Source organism: Salvelinus fontinalis, unplaced genomic scaffold (genome assembly GCF_029448725.1).
Source record: "Salvelinus fontinalis isolate EN_2023a unplaced genomic scaffold, ASM2944872v1 scaffold_0031, whole genome shotgun sequence".
NCBI lineage: Eukaryota > Metazoa > Chordata > Actinopteri > Salmoniformes > Salmonidae > Salvelinus > Salvelinus fontinalis.
Genome location: NW_026600240.1, coordinates 344337 through 362286, shown reverse-complemented (window position 1 = coordinate 362286; position 17950 = coordinate 344337). Strand labels below are relative to the sequence as shown.

Below are 17950 nucleotides of genomic sequence, written 5' to 3'. Positions count from 1 at the left end.
CCTGTAGTCTGTTCCTGTAGTCTGTTCCTGTAGTCTGTTCCTGTAGTCTGTTCCTGTAGTCTGTTCCTGTAGTCTGTTCCTGTAGTCTGTTCCTGTAGTCTGTTCCTGTAGTCTGTTCCTGTAGTCTGTTCCTGTAGTCTGTTCCTGTAGTCTGTTCCTGTAGTCTGTTCCTGTAGTCTGTTCCTGTAGTCTGTTCCTGTAGTCTGTTCCTGTAGTCTGTTCCTGTAGTCTGTTCCTGTAGTCTGTTCCTGTAGTCTGTTCCTGTAGTCGGTTCCTGTAGTCGGTTCCTGTAGTCGGTTCCTGTAGTCGGTTCCTGTAGTCGGTTCCTGTAGTCGGTTCCTGTAGTCGGTTCCTGTAGTCGGTTCCTGTAGTCGGTTCCTGTAGTCTGTTCCTGTAGTCTGTTCCTGTAGTCTGTTCCTGTAGTCTGTTCCTGTAGTCTGTTCCTGTAGTCTGTTCCTGTAGTCTGTTCCTGTAGTCTGTTCCTGTAGTCTGTTCCTGTAGTCTGTTCCTGTAGTCTGTTCCTGTAGTCTGTTCCTGTAGTCTGTTCCTGTAGTCTGTTCCTGTAGTCTGTTCCTGTAGTCTGTTCCTGTAGTCTGTTCCTGTAGTCTGTTCCTGTAGTCTGTTCCTGTAGTCTGTTCCTGTAGTCTGTTCCTGTAGTCTGTTCCTGTAGTCTGTTCCTGTAGTCTGTTCCTGTAGTCTGTTTCTGTAGTCTGTTCCTGTAGTGTTCTTGACGTCTATCTTGGTGGACCTTCAATCTTTCTCCTTTTTCTCCTCCCTTTGTCCTCCTCTTCTCCCTTTGGCCTCCTCTTCTCCCTTTGGCCTCCTCTTCTCCCTTTGGCCTCCTCTCCTCCCTTTGGCCTCCTCTCCTCCCTTTGGCCTCCTCTCCTCCCTTTGGCCTCCTCTCCTCCCTTTGGCCTCCTCTCCTCCCTTTGGCCTCCTCTCCTCCCTTTGGCCTCCTCTCCTCCCTTTGGCCTCCTCTCCTCCCTTTGGCCTCCTCTCCTCCCTTTGGCCTCCTCTCCTCCCTTTGGCCTCCTCTCCTCCCTTTGGCCTCCTCTCCTCCCTTTGGCCTCCTCCTCCCTTTGTACTCCCCTCCTGTCCTTCATGGCTGTTTCACTGTCCTCTCCTCCCTCCTCTCCTCCCCCCCTCCTCTCCTCCTCTCCTCTCCTCCCCTCCTCCCCTCCTCTCCTCCTCTCCTCCCCTTCTCCCCTTCTCTCCTCCCCTTCTCCCCTTCTCCCCTTCTCCCCTTCTCTCCTCCTCTCCTCCTCTCCTCCTCCTCCTCCTCCTCCTCCTCCTCCTCTCCTCCTCTCCTCCCCTCCTCCTCTCCTCCTCCTCCTCCTCCTCCTCCTCTCCTCCCCTCCTCCTCTCCTCCTCTCCTCCTCTCCCCTCTCCTCTCCTCTCCTCCTCTCCTCCTCCTCTGTCCTGTCCTCCCCCCTCCATGTTAACCAGGTAAAGTCACCCCTCCAAGGTAGAGCACGATCTCGTCCCCAGAAGCGCCAGCACAGGAATGTAAGTTCCCATCATAAGGGCCTTGTACAGGGCTGAGAGGTGCATGGACTGAACTGGCGTGTACCACACACACACACATTGATCAACCCCCCCCCCCCCCCCCCCCCACCCACTCTCTAATTCTCTCCTCTCTGCCCTCTCTGTCCTCTACCCCATGGATCATGAACTAAATTCAGCCGCGGACCAATTTCTTTCTTGACCGGCTGGTTGGGGGCCAGAATATAATTACAAACAGATCATTTCAAACCTTTCTTCTATATGTATATGATCACATGTATCTCTACTATGCGCAGGAATACTTGGTAACAGATTTCCTAAATTTACACTTGGAGCTGATTTCCTGGTGTTTTTATAGTAGTTTGCTCAGAATGCTTTGGGGGGCCAAATTCAGACCACCAAGTGGGGAACCCTGCTATAGTTAAATTACCTGGTCTGTCAGAGAGCTGACAGTTATTTATCTGGTCTGTCAGAGAGCTGACAGTTATTTATCTGGTCTGTCAGAGAGCTGACATGGTCTGTCAGAGAGCTGATAGTTATTTATCTGGTCTGTCAGAGAGCTGACAGTTATTTACCTGGTCTGTCAGAGAGCTGACAGTTATTAATCTGGTCTGTCAGAGAGCTGACAGTTATTTATCTGCTCTGTCAGAGAGCTGACAGTTATTTATCTGCTCTGTCAGAGAGCTGACAGTTATTTATCTGCTCTGTCAGAGAGCTGACCTGGTCTGTCAGAGCTGATAGTTAAATATCTGGTCTGTCAGAGAGCTGACAGTTATTTATCTGGTCTGTCAGAGAGCTGATAGTTAAATATCTGGTCTGTCAGAGAGCTGATAGTTATTTACCTGGTCTGTCAGAGAGCTGACAGTTAAATATCTGGTCTGTCAGAGAGCTGACCTGGTCTGTCAGAGAGCTGACCTGGTCTGTCAGAGAGCTGACAGTTAAATACCTGGTCTGTCAGAGCTGATAGTTAAATATCTGGTCTGTCAGAGAGCTGACCTGGTCTGTCAGAGAGCTGACAGTTAAATACCTGGTCTGTCAGAGAGCTGATAGTTAAATATCTGGTCTGTCAGAGAGCTGACCTGGTCTGTCAGAGAGCTGACAGTTAAATACCTGGTCTGTCAGAGAGCTGACAGTTAAATATCTGGTCTGTCAGAGAGCTGACCTGGTCTGTCAGAGAGCTGACCTGGTCTGTCAGAGAGCTGACAGTTAAATACCTGGTCTGTCAGAGCTGATAGTTAAATATCTGGTCTGTCAGAGAGCTGACCTGGTCTGTCAGAGAGCTGACAGTTAAATACCTGGTCTGTCAGAGAGCTGATAGTTATTTATCTGGTCTGTCAGAGAGCTGATAGTTAAATATCTGGTCTGTCAGAGAGCTGACAGTTATTTACCTGGTCTGTCAGAGAGCTGATAATTATTTATCTGGTCTGTCAGAGAGCTGATAATTATTTATCTGGTCTGTCAGAGAGCTGACAGTTATTTACCTGGTCTGTCAGAGAGCTGATAATTATTTACCTGGTCTGTCAGAGAGCTGATAATTATTTACCTGGTCTGTCAGAGAGCTGATAATTATTTATCTGGTCTGTCAGAGAGCTGACAGTTATTTACCTGGTCTGTCAGAGAGCTGACAGTTATTTACCTGGTCTGTCAGAGAGCTGACAGTTATTTACCTGGTCTGTCAGAGAGCTGATAGTTATTTATCTGGTCTGTCAGAGAGCTGACAGTTAAATATCTGGTCTGTCAGAGAGCTGATAGTTAAATATCTGGTCTGTCAGAGAGCTGACAGTTAAATATCTGGTCTGTCAGAGAGCTGACAGTTAAATATCTGGTCTGTCAGAGAGCTGACAGTTAAATATCTGGTCTGTCAGAGAGCTGATAATTATTTATCTGGTCTGTCAGAGAGCTGATAATTATTTATCTGGTCTGTCAGAGAGCTGATAATTATTTATCTGGTCTGTCAGAGAGTTGACCTGGTCTGTCAGAGAGCTGACAGTTAAATACCTGGTCTGTCAGAGAGCTGATAGTTAAATATCTGGTCTGTCAGAGAGCTGATAGTTATTTATCTGGTCTGTCAGAGAGTTGACCTGGTCTGTCAGAGAGCTGATAGTTAAATACCTGGTCTGTCAGAGAGCTGATAGTTAAATACCTGGTCTGTCAGAGAGCTGACAGTTATTTATCTGGTCTGTCAGAGAGCTGATAGTTAAATACCTGGTCTGTCAGAGAGCTGACAGTTATTTACCTGGTCTGTCAGAGAGCTGACAGTTATTTACCTGGTCTGTCAGAGCATGCCGTCTTCCTCTGACCGCCGGGTGTGTGTGTAGTCTTCCTCAGCCAGTGGGGACCAGGAGTTGGTGTCTCGTATGAAGAGTCTGGAGCTGGAGAACCAGGAACTGCACAAAGGTACGTCTGGCTTTCATTTGTTAATGATCATATTCTGATCTATATTCATGTGGAATAGATCTTTATTGACCCAGTTCACAGACCACAGAAACAATGATGATTGACGATAATGTTGTGTGTGTGTGTGTGTGTGTGTGTGTGTGTGTAGTGGTGGGGGATCTGAGAACAGCCTTGTTCAAGCTGGAGAACAGAGTCCAGGTTCTGGAGAGGAGCCCAGCTGTTCCCTGTGCCAAGGTGGGTTTAGAGACGTTTAATTTACACCTCCGCTTGGTCCGCGCTGTCCGCTTGGTCCGTTCAAGCGAAATGATTCAATTTATTTCTGACGTCGAACGTCCGCATCTACATTGGCTGTTGTGGTCGCGGAACTCTGTGCGGACTGGAGCGGACATCCGGTTGAAGATTGAAGGTGTACATTTGGATTTTTCTGTACCGAGAATGGTGTGATCTATGAACGATATTTCGGCTTTATAACGACACTGAACAAACAAACGTGATGGTTTCATGAGCTGAAATAAACGATCCCAGAAACGCACAAAAAGATTATATCGCACAAATTTGTTTACATACCTGTTAGTGAGCATTTCTCCTTCACCAAGATAATCCATCCACCTGACAGGTGTGGCATATCAACAAGCTGAATCAACAGCATGATCATTACACGGGTGCACCTTGTGTTGTGGACAATAAAAGGCCACTAAAATGTACAGTTTTGTCAGACAACACAAAGCCACAGATGTCTCAAGTTGAGGGAGAGTGCAATTTGCCTGCTGCCTGCAGGAATGTCAACCAGAGCAGTTGCCAGAATTTCTCTACCATAAGCCGCCTCAACATCCTTTTAGAGAATTTGGCAGTATGTCCAACCGGCCTCACAACCACAGACTAGAACACGCCATGACCTCCACATCCGGGTTCCTCTGGTCTGAGACCAGCCACCTGGACAGCTGATGAAACTGAGGGTTTGTCTGAGACCAGCCACCCAGACAGCTGATGAAACTGAGACCAGCCACCCAGACAGCTGATGAAACTGAGGGTTTGTCTGAGACCAGCCACCCAGACAGCTGATGAAACTGAGACCAGCCACCCAGACAGCTGATGAAACTGAGGGTTTGTCTGAGACCAGCCACCAGGACAGCTGATGAAACTGAGGGTTTGTCTGAGACCAGCCACCCAGACAGCTGATGAAACTGAGGGTTTGTCTGAGACCAGCCACCCAGACAATTGATGAAACTGAGGGTTTGTCTGAGACCAGCCACCCAGACAGCTGATGAAACTGAGGGTTTGTCTGAGACCAGCCACCCAGACAGCTGATGAAACTGAGGGTTTGGTGACAAAAACAGTCAGAAACTGTCTCAGAGAAGCTCATCTGCGTGCTCGTCATCCTCACCAGGGTCTTGACCTGACTGCAGTTCAGCGTCGTAACTGACTTCAGTGGGGAAAATGCTCACCTTGGATGGCCACCGGTAGGTTGGATGAATCCCGGTTTCAACTGTACCGGGCAGATGGCAGACAGCGTGTATGGCGTCGTGTGGGCGAGCCGTTGGCTGATGTCAACGTTGTGACAGAGTGCCCCATGGTGGCGGTGGGGTTATGGTATTGGGCAGGCATAAGCTACAGACAACTAACACAACTGCATTTTATCAATGGGAATTTGAATGCACAGAGATACTGTGATGAGGTCCTGAGGTCCATTGTTGTGCCATTCATCCGCCACCATCACCTCATGTTTCAGTATGACGCACAGCCCCATGTAGCAAGGATCTGGACACAATTCCTGGAAGCTGAACATGTCCCAGTTCTCCTGGAAGCTGAACATGTCCCAGTTCTCCTGGAAGCTGAACATGTCCCAGTTCTCCTGGAAGCTGAACATGTCCCAGTTCTCCTGGAAGCTGAACATGTCCCAGTTCTCCTGGAAGCTGAACAGGTCCCAGTTCTCCTGGAAGCTGAACATGTCCCAGTTCTCCTGGAAGCTGAACATGTCCCAGTTCTCCTGGAAGCTGAACATGTCCCAGTTCTCCTGGAAGCTGAACATGTCCCAGTTCTCCTGGAAGCTGAACATGTCCCAGTTCTCCTGGAAGCTGAACAGGTCCCAGTTCTCCTGGAAGCTGAACATGTCCCAGTTCTCCTGGAAGCTGAACAGGTCCCAGTTCTCCTGGAAGCTGAACATGTCCCAGTTCTCCTGGAAGCTGAACATGTCCCAGTTCTCCGGGAAGCTGAACATGTCCCAGTTCTCCTGGAAGCTGAACATGTCCCAGTTCTCCTGGAAGCTGAACATGTCCCAGTTCTCCGGGAAGCTGAACATGTCCCAGTTCTCCCATGACCTGCATCCAGTCATGTAAATCCATAGATTAGGGCCTAATGTATTTATTTAAACTAACTAATTTCCTTATGAACTGGAACTCAGTAAAATCTCTGAAATTGTTGCATGTTAGATCAGTGTACTATGAACTATGAACTATGAACTATGAACTATGAACTATGAACTATGAACTATGAACTATGAACTATGTACTATGTACTATGAACTATGAACTATGAACGATATGTCGGAGATGCTTATTTCTTCTGTCTCCTTTCAGGCGGTGACTGTTCAGTCTGTGAAGGTAGAGGAGGAGGATGATGATGATATGGACCTCTTTGGGAGTGATGAGGAGGAGGATGAAGAGGTAGAGAGGCTGAAGGAGGAGAGAATCGCTGCCTACGCTGCCAAGAAGTCCAAGAAACCAGCGCTCATCGCCAAGTCCTCTATCCTGCTGGATGTCAAGCCTGTACGTTGTCTCTCTGTCCTCTGTCCTCTCTGTCCTGCTGGATGTCAAACCTGTATGTTGTCTCTCTGTCCCCTGTCCTCTCTGTCCTGCTGGATGTCAAGCCTGTACGTTGTCTCTCTGTCCCCTGTCCTCTCTGTCCTGCTGGATGTCAAACCTGTATGTCAGTAGTTGAAAGGCGGAAGGCATATCTAATGCTTTCTCTCTCCTCTCCCTCCTCTCCTCTCCCTCCTCTCCCTCCTCTCCCTCCTCTCTCTCCTCTCCCTCCTCTCTCTCCTCTCCCTCTCTCTCCTCTCCCTCTCCCTCCTCTCTCTCCTCTCCCTCCTCTCTCTCCTCTCCCTCTCTCTCCTCTCTCTTCTCCCTCTTCTCCCTCTTCTCCCTCTTCTCCCTCTTCTCCCTCTTCTCCCTCTTCTCCCTCTTCTCCCTCTTCTCCCTCTTCTCTCTCCTCTCTCTCCTCTCCCTCTTCTCTCTCCTCTCTCCTCTCCCTCCTCTCTCTCCTCTCCCTCTCTCTCCTCTCCCTCTCTCTCCTCTCCCTCTCTCTCCTCTCCCTCCTCTCCCTCCTCTCCCTCCTCTCCCTCCTCTCCCTCCTCTCCCTCCTCTCTCTCCTCTCTCTCCTCTCCCTCCTCTCCCTCCTCTCTCTCCTCTCCCTCTCTCTCCTCTCCTCTCCTCTCCTTCCTCTCCCTCCTCTCTCTCCTCTCCTCTCCCTCTCTCTCCTCTCCTCTCCCTCCTCTCCTCTCCCTCCTCTCCCTCCTCTCCCTCTCTCTCCTCTCCTCTCTCTCCTCTCCTCTCCCTCCTCTCTCTCCTCTCCCTCTCTCTCCTCTCCTCTCCTTCCTCTCCTTCCTCTCCCTCCTCTCTCTCCTCTCCCTCTCTCTCCTCTCCTCTCCCTCCTCTCCCTCCTCTCCCTCTTCTCCCTCCTCTCTCTCTTCTCTCTCTTCTCCCTCTTCTCTCTCCTCTCCCTCCTCTCTCTCCTCTCTCTCTTCTCCCTTCCTCTCCTCTCCTCTCCTCTCTCTCCTCTCCTCTCCTCCTCTCCCTCCTCTCCCTCCTCTCCCTCTTCTCCCTCTTCTCCCTCCTCTCTCTCCTCTCTCTTCTCCCTCTTCTCCCTCTTCTCCCTCTTCTCCCTCTTCTCCCTCTTCTCTCTCCTCTCTCTCCTCTCTCTCCTCTCCCTCTTCTCTCTCCTCTCTCCTCTCCCTCCTCTCTCTCCTCTCCCTCTCTCTCCTCTCCCTCTCTCTCCTCTCCTCTCCCTCCTCTCCCTCCTCTCCCTCCTCTCCCTCCTCTCCCTCCTCTCTCTCCTCTCCCTCCTCTCCCTCCTCTCTCTCCTCTCCCTCTCTCTCCTCTCCTCTCCTTCCTCTCCCTCCTCTCTCTCCTCTCCTCTCCCTCTCTCTCCTCTCCTCTCCCTCCTCTCCCTCCTCTCCCTCCTCTCCCTCTCTCTCCTCTCCTCTCCCTCCTCTCCCTCCTCTCTCTCCTCTCCCTCTCTCTCCTCTCCTCTCCTTCCTCTCCTTCCTCTCCCTCCTCTCTCTCCTCTCCCTCTCTCTCCTCTCCTCTCCCTCCTCTCCCTCCTCTCCCTCCTCTCCCTCCTCTCCCTCCTCTCCCTCTTCTCCCTCCTCTCTCTCCTCTCTCTCTTCTCCCTCTTCTCTCTCCTCTCCCTCTTCTCCCTCCTCTCTCTCCTCTCTCTCTTCTCCCTCTTCTCCCTTCCTCTCCTCTCCTCTCTCTCCTCTCCTCTCCTCCTCTCCCTCCTCTCCCTCCTCTCCCTCCTCTCCCTCTTCTCCCTCCTCTCCCTCCTCTCCCTCTTCTCCCTCTTCTCCCTCTTCTCCCTCTTCTCCCTCTTCTCCCTCTTCTCCCTCTTCTCTCTCCTCTCTCTCCTCTCTCTCCTCTCCCTCTTCTCTCTCCTCTCTCCTCTCCCTCCTCTCTCTCCTCTCCCTCTCTCCTCTCCCTCTCTCTCCTCTCCTCTCCCTCCTCTCCCTCCTCTCCCTCCTCTCCCTCCTCTCCCTCCTCTCTCTCCTCTCCCTCCTCTCCCTCCTCTCTCTCCTCTCCCTCTCTCTCCTCTCCTCTCCTCTCCTTCCTCTCCCTCCTCTCTCTCCTCTCCTCTCCCTCTCTCTCCTCTCCTCTCCCTCCTCTCCTCTCCCTCCTCTCCCTCCTCTCCCTCTCTCTCCTCTCCCTCCTCTCCCTCCTCTCTCTCCTCTCCCTCTCTCTCCTCTCCTCTCCTTCCTCTCCTTCCTCTCCCTCCTCTCTCTCCTCTCCCTCTCTCTCCTCTCCTCTCCTCTCCCTCCTCTCCCTCCTCTCCCTCTTCTCCCTCCTCTCTCTCCTCTCTCTCTTCTCCCTCTTCTCTCTCCTCTCCCTCCTCTCTCTCCTCTCTCTCTTCTCCCTTCCTCTCCTCTCCTCTCTCTCCTCTCCTCTCCTCCTCTCCCTCCTCTCCCTCCTCTCCCTCCTCTCCCTCTTCTCCCTCCTCTCCCTCCTCTCCCTCCTCTCCCTCCTCTCCCTCTTCTCCCTCTTCTCCCTCTTCTCCCTCTTCTCCCTCTTCTCCCTCTTCTCCCTCCTCTCCCTCTTCTCTCTCCTCTCCCTCTTCTCCATCCTCTCTCTCCTCTCTCTCTTCTCCCTCCTCTCCCTCCTCTCCCTCCTCTCCCTCTTCTCCCTCTTCTCCCTCTTCTCTCTCTCCTCTCTCTCCCTCCTCTCCCTCCTCTCTCTCCCCTCTCCTCTCCCTCCTCTCTCTTTCTCAGTGGGATGATGAGACAGACATGTCTAAGTTGGAGGAGTGTGTGAGGTCTGTTGTAGCTGACGGTCTGCTGTGGGGTCAGTCCAAGCTGGTTCCCGTGGGTTACGGCATAAAGAAGCTCCAGATCGGGTGTGTTGTCGAGGACGACAAGGTGGGGACAGACCTGCTAGAGGAAGAGATCACCAAGTTTGAGGACTACGTGAGTATTACACGCTGTAGATAACTATTACTAATGTATTATAGTGGTCTGATAGGTCTGATAGGTCTGATAGTGGTCTGATAGTGGTCTGATAGTGGTCTGATGTCTGATAGTGGTCTGAATCATGTTAGTAACCCTAATGTCTGATCTGAGGTCCCTGATCTTCTATTTCAGGTCCAGAGTGTCGACGTGGCTGCCTTCAACAAGATCTAAGCCTCTCCTTTCCTTCCTCCCTCCCTCCTTCCTCCCTCCCTCCCTCCTTCCTCTCCTCCCTCCTTCCTCCCTCCCTCCCTCCTCTCCTCCCTCCCTCCCTCCCTCCCTCCTCTCCTTCCTCCCTCCTTCCTCCCTCCCTCCTTCCTCTCCTCCCTCCTTCCTCTCCTCCCTCCTTCCTCTCCTCCCTCCTTCCTCTCCTCCTTCCTTCCTCTCCTCCTTCCTCCCCTCCTTCCTCTCCTTTCCTTCCTCTCCTTTCCTCCCTCCTTCCTCTCCTTTCCTCCCTCCTTCCTCTCCTATCCTCCCTCCTCTCCAGTCATCCAAAGAGTTACTGCTGCTCTCTGCTTGCACAGTTACTAATAAAACAGCTTTAAGCACAAACACCTGTCTGTTTCTGTATGAATGAGGGGAAACATGATGTCTATATAGGTCTGTTAATAGAGGACTAGTAAAGGCCCAGTGAGGGGAAAGCACCCCTTCTTCTGCTATGCCCCTATATACACCCCTCCCTGGCCTCTCCACTCTGCCTCCCAGTAGCAGCGCTCAGTAATACCCCCTCCCCACAGCACCTGAGCCCAGCGTTTGCTGGTTTGAAAGAGCAAAAAATGGATTCGTCTTTGCATTTTAAAATACTTAGAAATAGGCATATTTCCTACTGTTTATTTAATTTACAAGATCATTGCAGAATAATTTCCTCACCTTTTCTGACTGATGGTTTCATACTCGCAGAAAAGCCTATAGACCTGCAACAAGATGGGATAGGCTACCATCTCATCCTATAGGCTACCATCTCATCCTATAGGCTACCATTCATCCTATAGGCTACCATTCATCCTATAGGCTACCATTCATCCTATAGGCTACCATTCATCCTATAGGCTACCATTCATCCTATAGGCTACCATTCATCTCATTTCATTGGACCCATTTCACAGTAGTAAATAAGCTATTTCAAGCAGTTTGTTGCTCTACGCGATCCAACCCAACGTGCAGTTTAGTGGTAGAACAGATCCAACCCAACGTGCAGTTTAGTGGTAGAACAGATCCAACGAGCAGTTTAGTGGTAGAACAGATCCAACGAGCAGTTTAGTGGTAGAACAGATCCAACGAGCAGTTTAGTGGTAGAACAGATCCAACGAGCAGTTTAGTGGTAGAACAGATCCAACGAGCAGTTTAGTGGTAGAACAGATCCAACGTGCAGTTTAGTGGTAGAACAGATCCAACGTGCAGTTTAGTGGTAGAACAGATCCAACCCAACGTGCAGTTTAGTGGTAGAACAGATCCAACGTGCAGTTTAGTGGTAGAACAGATCCAACGTGCAGTTTAGTGGTAGAACAGATCCAACCCAACGTGCAGTTTAGTGGTAGAACAGATCCAACCCAACGTGCAGTTTAGTGGTAGAACAGATCCAACGTGCAGTTTAGTGGTAGAACAGATCCAACGAGCAGTTTAGTGGTAGAACAGATCCAACGAGCAGTTTAGTGGTAGAACAGATCCAACGAGCAGTTTAGTGGTAGAACAGATCCAACGTGCAGTTTAGTGGTAGAACAGATCCAACCCAACGTGCAGTTTAGTGGTAGAACAGATCCAACCCAACGTGCAGTTTAGTGGTAGAACAGATCCAACGTGCAGTTTAGTGGTAGAACAGATCCAACGTGCAGTTTAGTGGTAGAACAGATCCAACGAGCAGTTTAGTGGTAGAACAGATCCAACGAGCAGTTTAGTGGTAGAACAGATCCAACGAGCAGTTTAGTGGTAGAACAGATCCAACGTGCAGTTTAGTGGTAGAACAGATCCAACGTGCAGTTTAGTGGTAGAACAGATCCAACGTGCAGTTTAGTGGTAGAACAGATCCAACGAGCAGTTTAGTGGTAGAACAGATCCAACGTGCAGTTTAGTGGTAGAACAGATCCAACGAGCAGTTTAGTGGTAGAACAGATCCAACGTGCAGTTTAGTGGTAGAACAGATCCAACCCAACGTGCAGTTTAGTGGTAGAACAGATCCAACGTGCAGTTTAGTGGTAGAACAGATCCAACGTGCAGTTTAGTGGTAGAACAGATCCAACGTGCAGTTTAGTGGTAGAACAGATCCAACGAGCAGTTTAGTGGTAGAACAGATCCAACGTGCAGTTTAGTGGTAGAACAGATCCAACGAGCAGTTTAGTGGTAGAACAGATCCAACGAGCAGTTTAGTGGTAGAACAGATCCAACCCAACGTGCAGTTTAGTGGTAGAACAGATCCAACGAGCAGTTTAGTGGTAGAACAGATCCAACGAGCAGTTTAGTGGTAGAACAGATCCAACGAGCAGTTTAGTGGTAGAACAGATCCAACGAGCAGTTTAGTGGTAGAAGAGATCCAACGAGCAGTTTAGTGGTAGAACAGATCCAACGAGCAGTTTAGTGGTAGAACAGATCCAACGTGCAGTTTAGTGGTAGAACAGATCCAACGTGCAGTTTAGTGGTAGAACAGATCCAACCCAACGTGCAGTTTAGTGGTAGAACAGATCCAACGTGCAGTTTAGTGGTAGAACAGATCCAACGTGCAGTTTAGTGGTAGAACAGATCCAACCCAACGTGCAGTTTAGTGGTAGAACAGATCCAACGTGCAGTTTAGTGGTAGAACAGATCCAACGAGCAGTTTAGTGGTAGAACAGATCCAACGAGCAGTTTAGTGGTAGAACAGATCCAACGAGCAGTTTAGTGGTAGAACAGATCCAACGTGCAGTTTAGTGGTAGAACAGATCCAACCCAACGTGCAGTTTAGTGGTAGAACAGATCCAACGTGCAGTTTAGTGGTAGAACAGATCCAACGTGCAGTTTAGTGGTAGACAGATCCAACGAGCAGTTTAGTGGTAGAACAGATCCAACGAGCAGTTTAGTGGTAGAACAGATCCAACGAGCAGTTTAGTGGTAGAACAGATCCAACGTGCAGTTTAGTGGTAGAACAGATCCAACCCAACGTGCAGTTTAGTGGTAGAACAGATCCAACGTGCAGTTTAGTGGTAGAACAGATCCAACGTGCAGTTTAGTGGTAGAACAGATCCAACGAGCAGTTTAGTGGTAGAACAGATCCAACGTGCAGTTTAGTGGTAGAACAGATCCAACGAGCAGTTTAGTGGTAGAACAGATCCAACGAGCAGTTTAGTGGTAGAACAGATCCAACGAGCAGTTTAGTGGTAGAACAGATCCAACGTGCAGTTTAGTGGTAGAACAGATCCAACGAGCAGTTTAGTGGTAGAACAGATCCAACGAGCAGTTTAGTGGTAGAACAGATCCAACCCAACGTGCAGTTTAGTGGTAGAACAGATCCAACGAGCAGTTTAGTGGTAGAACAGATCCAACGAGCAGTTTAGTGGTAGAACAGATCCAACGTGCAGTTTAGTGGTAGAACAGATCCAACGAGCAGTTTAGTGGTAGAACAGATCCAGGCTACGTCTGAACACTGAAATTCAGTTTATAAAGAACACCACGTTGCAGAATACATTTCTCATTCCTTTTCCGGCCATGAGTTCATATTCCCGAAGTAGCCATAAAACAAATGATCGTGTGCATCCCATGTAATCGGTCCTATCATATTCTGAACAAAATTATCAACATGTTTCATGAGCTGAAATGAAAAAGCCTAGAAATGAGCATTTCTCATTTCCCAAGATAATCCATCCACCTGACTGGTGTGGAATATCAAGAAGCTGATTAAACAGCATAATTACACAGGTGCACCTTGTGCGGGGGACAATAAAAGGCCACTTTAATATGTGCAGTTTTGTCACACAACAAAATGCCACAAATGTCTCATGGAGTGTTCAATTGGCAAGAGAATTGAATGTTAATTTCTCTACCGTAAGCCACCTCCAATGTCATTTTAGAGAATTTGGCCAGTACGTCCAACTGGCCTCACAATGTAACCACGTCAGACCAGGACCTCCACATCCGGCTTCTTCCCCTGCAGGATCATCTGAGGGGGAAGGGGTGCTCAGGAGAATTTCTGTCTGTAATAAAGCCCTTTTGTGGGGGAAAACTCATCATTCTAATTGGCTGGGCCTGGCTCCCCAGTCATGTGAAATCCATAAATTAAGGCCTAATGAATTTATTTTAATTGACTGATTTCCTTATATGAATTGTAACTCAGTAAAATCTTTGAAGTTGTTGCGTTTATACTTTTGTTCAGTATAATTTCAAGTTTTTGCTCTATGCAGAGGACAGGGTGTACGGTTTATAACGGGGTTTATAACAGGTGACCAGACCGTTGAAGTGTTTAGTTTTTGCTCTATGCAGAGGACAGGGTGTACGGTTTATAACGGGGTTTATAACAGGTGACCAGACCGTTGAAGTGTTTAGGCTCCACTGTAAGTAGGACATGTTCTCCCCTAGTAGATCATGTTGCAGAAGGTTAGGTTCAGGAAAAAGTGAATGCAAAACATTAGGGAGCCGTCGTCGAAATGTACACAATTTGTTACCAGGAGGAAAATGGGCGAGGGTCATGCTGTTTCCATTTCAATCAAGGGGAGGGTTTAGTTTGGGGGTTTTTATTCCAGGGGGGGTCATGTAATTTGTAATTGATTTAAAGTCCTATTGCTCGGGGTTTGAGAATTAGTTGCTTATTTTAGTATTTTGTGTGTGCCCAATGAGGCCCTTCATCCTTGATAGCCTCCCGGGTGGAGCAGTGGTCTAGGGCACTGCATCGCAGTGCTAGCTGCGCCACCAGAGTCTCTGGGTTCGCGCCCAGGCTCTGTCGCAGCCGGCCGCAACCGGGAGGTCCGTGGGGCGACGCACAATTGGCATAGCGTCGTCCGGGTTAGGGAGGGGTTGGCCGGTAGGGATATCCTTGTCTCAGTATGTAAAATGTAATAACATGTATGCACTCTACTTTAAGTCGCTCTGGATAAGAGTGTCTGCTAAATGACTAAAATGTAAATGTAAATTGTCTGCTGCAATCAAGCAATAACATATGGAATCATGTAGTAACCAAAAAAGTGTTAAACAAATCAAAATATATTTTTTATTTTTCAAAGTAGCCACTCTTTGCCTTAACACTAGTCACTCAGCAACAGCACATCCCCCACCAGTCACTCAGCAACAGCACATCCCCCACCAGTCACTCAGCAACAGCACACCCCCCCACCAGTCACTCAGCAACAGCACATCCCCCCACCAGTCACTCAGCAACAGCACATCCCCCACCAGTCACTCAGCAACAGCACATCCCCCACCAGTCACTCAGCAACAGCACATCCCCCACCAGTCACTCAGCAACAGCACATCCCCCACCAGTCACTCAGCAACAGCACATCCCCCACCAGTCACTCAGCAACAGCACACCCCCCACCAGTCACTCAGCAACAGCACACCCCCCACCAGTCACTCAGCAACAGCACACCCCCCCACCAGTCACTCAGCAACAGCACATCCCCCCACCAGTCACTCAGCAACAGCACATCCCCCACCAGTCACTCAGCAACAGCACATCCCCCACCAGTCACTCAGCAACAGCACATCCCCCACCAGTCACTCAGCAACAGCACATCCCCCACCAGTCACTCAGCAACAGCACATCCCCCACCAGTCACTCAGCAACAGCACATCCCCCACCATCCCCACCAGTCACTCAGCAACAGCCTGCCTCACTGCCTGAGTCAGCAGGTCACAGTAAAATGAATAGATGGTGGCTGCAGTGCATTTTAGAAGTAGCCCAAAAACCTGCAACCAATATATTTTGTTTTCAAAGTAGCCTAAATTACAGGAAACCTGGAAACCCTGGTAGTGAGCCTTTTTCAGAGAGTAATACTATTATATTATACCAACACAACCAGCCATTTAGTGGATGAAAACACATTTATTATTATTTATTTTACAGAAAGAACATCTGATCCGGTTGTGTTCTGGGGGTAGAGGTCAGTGGTCAGACTTCTTGGGGGGGAAGAGAGCGTACTCTACAGTCAGGGCCACGGCGAAGGCAGCGAAGCCCCATTTAAAACCCCTCAGCATCACGTCTCCCAGGGATACAGGACGACTGAATCCTCCCATGTACCGCCACACCTCGTTACTGTGGGAGAGAGAAACATCAGTATCACTCACACAGAGCCTTTGGAAACTATTCAGAAATCATGTGAATGATTTCCCACAGTCTACACATAAAACCCCATAATGACAAAGCAAAAATATATATATTTTTTAAATTTTCGCTCATTTATAAAAACGGAAATATTACATTTACACAAGTATTCAGACCCTTTACTCAGTACTTTGTTGAAGCACCTTTGGCAGCGATTACAGCCTCAAGTCTTCTTGGGTATGACGTTACAAGCTTGGAACACCTGTATTTGGGGAGTTTCTCCCATTCTTCTCTGCAGATCCTCTCAAGGTCTGTCAGGTTGGATGGGGAGCGTCGCTGCACAGCTATTTTCAAGTCTCTCCAGAGATGTTTGATCGTGTTCAAGTCCAGGCTCTGGCTGGGCCACAAAGACATTCTTATGGTCGTTCTGTTGAAAGGTGAACCTTCGCCCCAGTCTGAGGTCCTGAGCTCTCTGGACCAGATTTTCATCAAGGATCTGTCTGTACTTTGCTCCGTTCATCTTTCCCTCGATCCTGACTAGTCTCCCAGTCCCTCCCACTGAAAAACATCCCCACAGCATGATGCTGCCACCACCATGTTTCACCGTAGAGATGGTGCCAGGTTTCCTCCAGACGTGACGCTTGGGTGCCTTTTGGCAAAATCCAAGCGGGCTGTCATGTGCTTTTTACTGACTACTTTGTAAATTAAGTACTTGTTTTTCTATTTTGAATGAATTTGCAAACATTTCTAAAAACCTGTTTTCGCTGTCACTATGGGGTATTGTGTGTAGATTGCTGGGGTTTATTTTTATTTAACCCATTTTAGAAAAAAGTTTTAATTTAACAAAATGTGGAAAAAGTCAAGGGGTCTGAATACTTTCCGAAGGCACTTTACATGTTCACATCTTTAACGCAAAGATCTCCCTCTCTCTCACCGTGCCCATGGGTCCTTCAGTCCTCTAGCTGCCAGTCTCTGCTGTGTGAACTCCAGAGGTGTCCCCTCCACCTTCCACTGCTTGAAGTCTGGCAGGTTTAGTTTACTGCCGTGGTCTCCTCCCATCCTGACACACAGCATCAGGGGGGTTGACTTGTGGAACTAGCTAGCTAAATGACTTCATGAAAGCATACAGGACACACCACAGATTGTAATAATATTTCATAGTACCATAGAGATGTCAGGTTTCTAAGTGTATCTGATCATGGAAACCTAACATTGTACTGTAGTTAGCTAGATAACGTTAACTAGCACAGCCTGCCGACTAGGGAGCTAGCAAGCTAGTTAGCCTGTATTTAACGTCAGCAGTGGACCTCGGGAAGCAGCAATGACACATTTAACCATGAAACAATACAAGCTGTCTTCAGTAATACAACATATTTATATATCAAACACTTACGTCTTATTTCATGTATTTGTAATAGTATTAACACGTTACAGCTGTACCTGTCTGTTTGTGACCTCTGTTGTGGATGAAACACTTCGACAATTGCATCTGATGTACGGCACTGCTACGGTACACTAAAGAGACCACACTTAGTTCGTCTTAGACTTTGTCGGAGCGCAAACAATCCAGTGTATTTGTAGGTCAGAACCGTAGTCTGGACAGAACTAGGGATGTACGTTCCCTTTCAATACGATACAGGAACGATACGGTTCAGTTTGATTAGAGAACCAATCGATGCAGTAACATCTGTTATATTTATTTTAACTAGGCAAGTCAGTCAAGAACAAATTCTCATTTACAATGACGGCCTACCCCGGACGACGCTGGGCCAATTGCGCGCAACCCTATGGGACTCCCAATCACGGCCGATTGTGATATAGCCTGGATTCGAACCAGGGAGTCTGTACTGACGCCTCTAGCACTAAAATGCAGTGCCTTAGACCGCTGAACCAGGGTCTGTAGTGACGCCACTAGCACTGAGATGCAGTGTCTTAGACCGCTGAACCAGGGTCTGTAGTGACGCCTCGTGTGTGTGTGTGTGTGTGTGTGTACACTATGTAGGCACCTAAGCTGAGCCATAAGGGAGACAAGGCCTCTACCACCCCACTAGGGAGGGGGGGAATGTAGCCTGTTTATGTCCCTCTACTATGTTTCTGAAATCACCATCACCCACTAA

At 48.9% G+C, this 17950-nt stretch overlaps 2 protein-coding genes across 7 annotated transcripts in view; one reads left to right on the top strand and one right to left on the bottom strand.

The window, feature by feature from the left end:
- The window catches only part of LOC129842296 (elongation factor 1-delta-like), a 33984-nt gene extending 23822 nt beyond the window's left edge, over positions 1-10162 (top strand). For 2 of the 4 annotated variants that reach the window (XM_055910784.1, XM_055910785.1), the window contains 5 exons: positions 3822-3900; positions 4049-4134; positions 6477-6665; positions 9377-9571; positions 9746-9856. In XM_055910784.1, the coding sequence (XP_055766759.1) occupies positions 3822-3900; positions 4049-4134; positions 6477-6665; positions 9377-9571; positions 9746-9784 (588 nt within the window). In that variant the 3' untranslated portion in view covers positions 9785-9856. Of the gene's footprint in view, positions 1-1446; positions 1507-3821; positions 3901-4048; positions 4135-6476; positions 6666-9376; positions 9572-9745; positions 9857-9925 lie in introns of those variants that run through there. The other 2 variants (XM_055910782.1, XM_055910783.1) reach the window with 2 other exon arrangements.
- Positions 10163-15594: 5432 nt separating this feature from the next.
- Positions 15595-17380, bottom strand: ndufb3 (NADH:ubiquinone oxidoreductase subunit B3). 3 transcript variants are annotated; one of them, XM_055910795.1, is made up of 3 exons: positions 17274-17380; positions 16768-16893; positions 15595-15824 (listed from the first exon to the last, which is right to left on the bottom strand). In XM_055910795.1, the coding sequence occupies exons 2-3, from the start codon at positions 16890-16892 to the stop codon at positions 15674-15676; spliced, it is 276 nt and encodes a 91-aa protein (XP_055766770.1). In that variant the 5' UTR covers position 16893; positions 17274-17380; the 3' UTR covers positions 15595-15673. The 3 variants fall into 3 exon arrangements, with proteins under 3 accessions (XP_055766770.1, XP_055766769.1, XP_055766772.1); XM_055910794.1 differs by having other exon boundaries at positions 16768-16944; positions 17274-17368; XM_055910797.1 differs by having other exon boundaries at positions 17227-17330.
- Between the last annotated feature and the right edge of the window lie 570 nt (positions 17381-17950).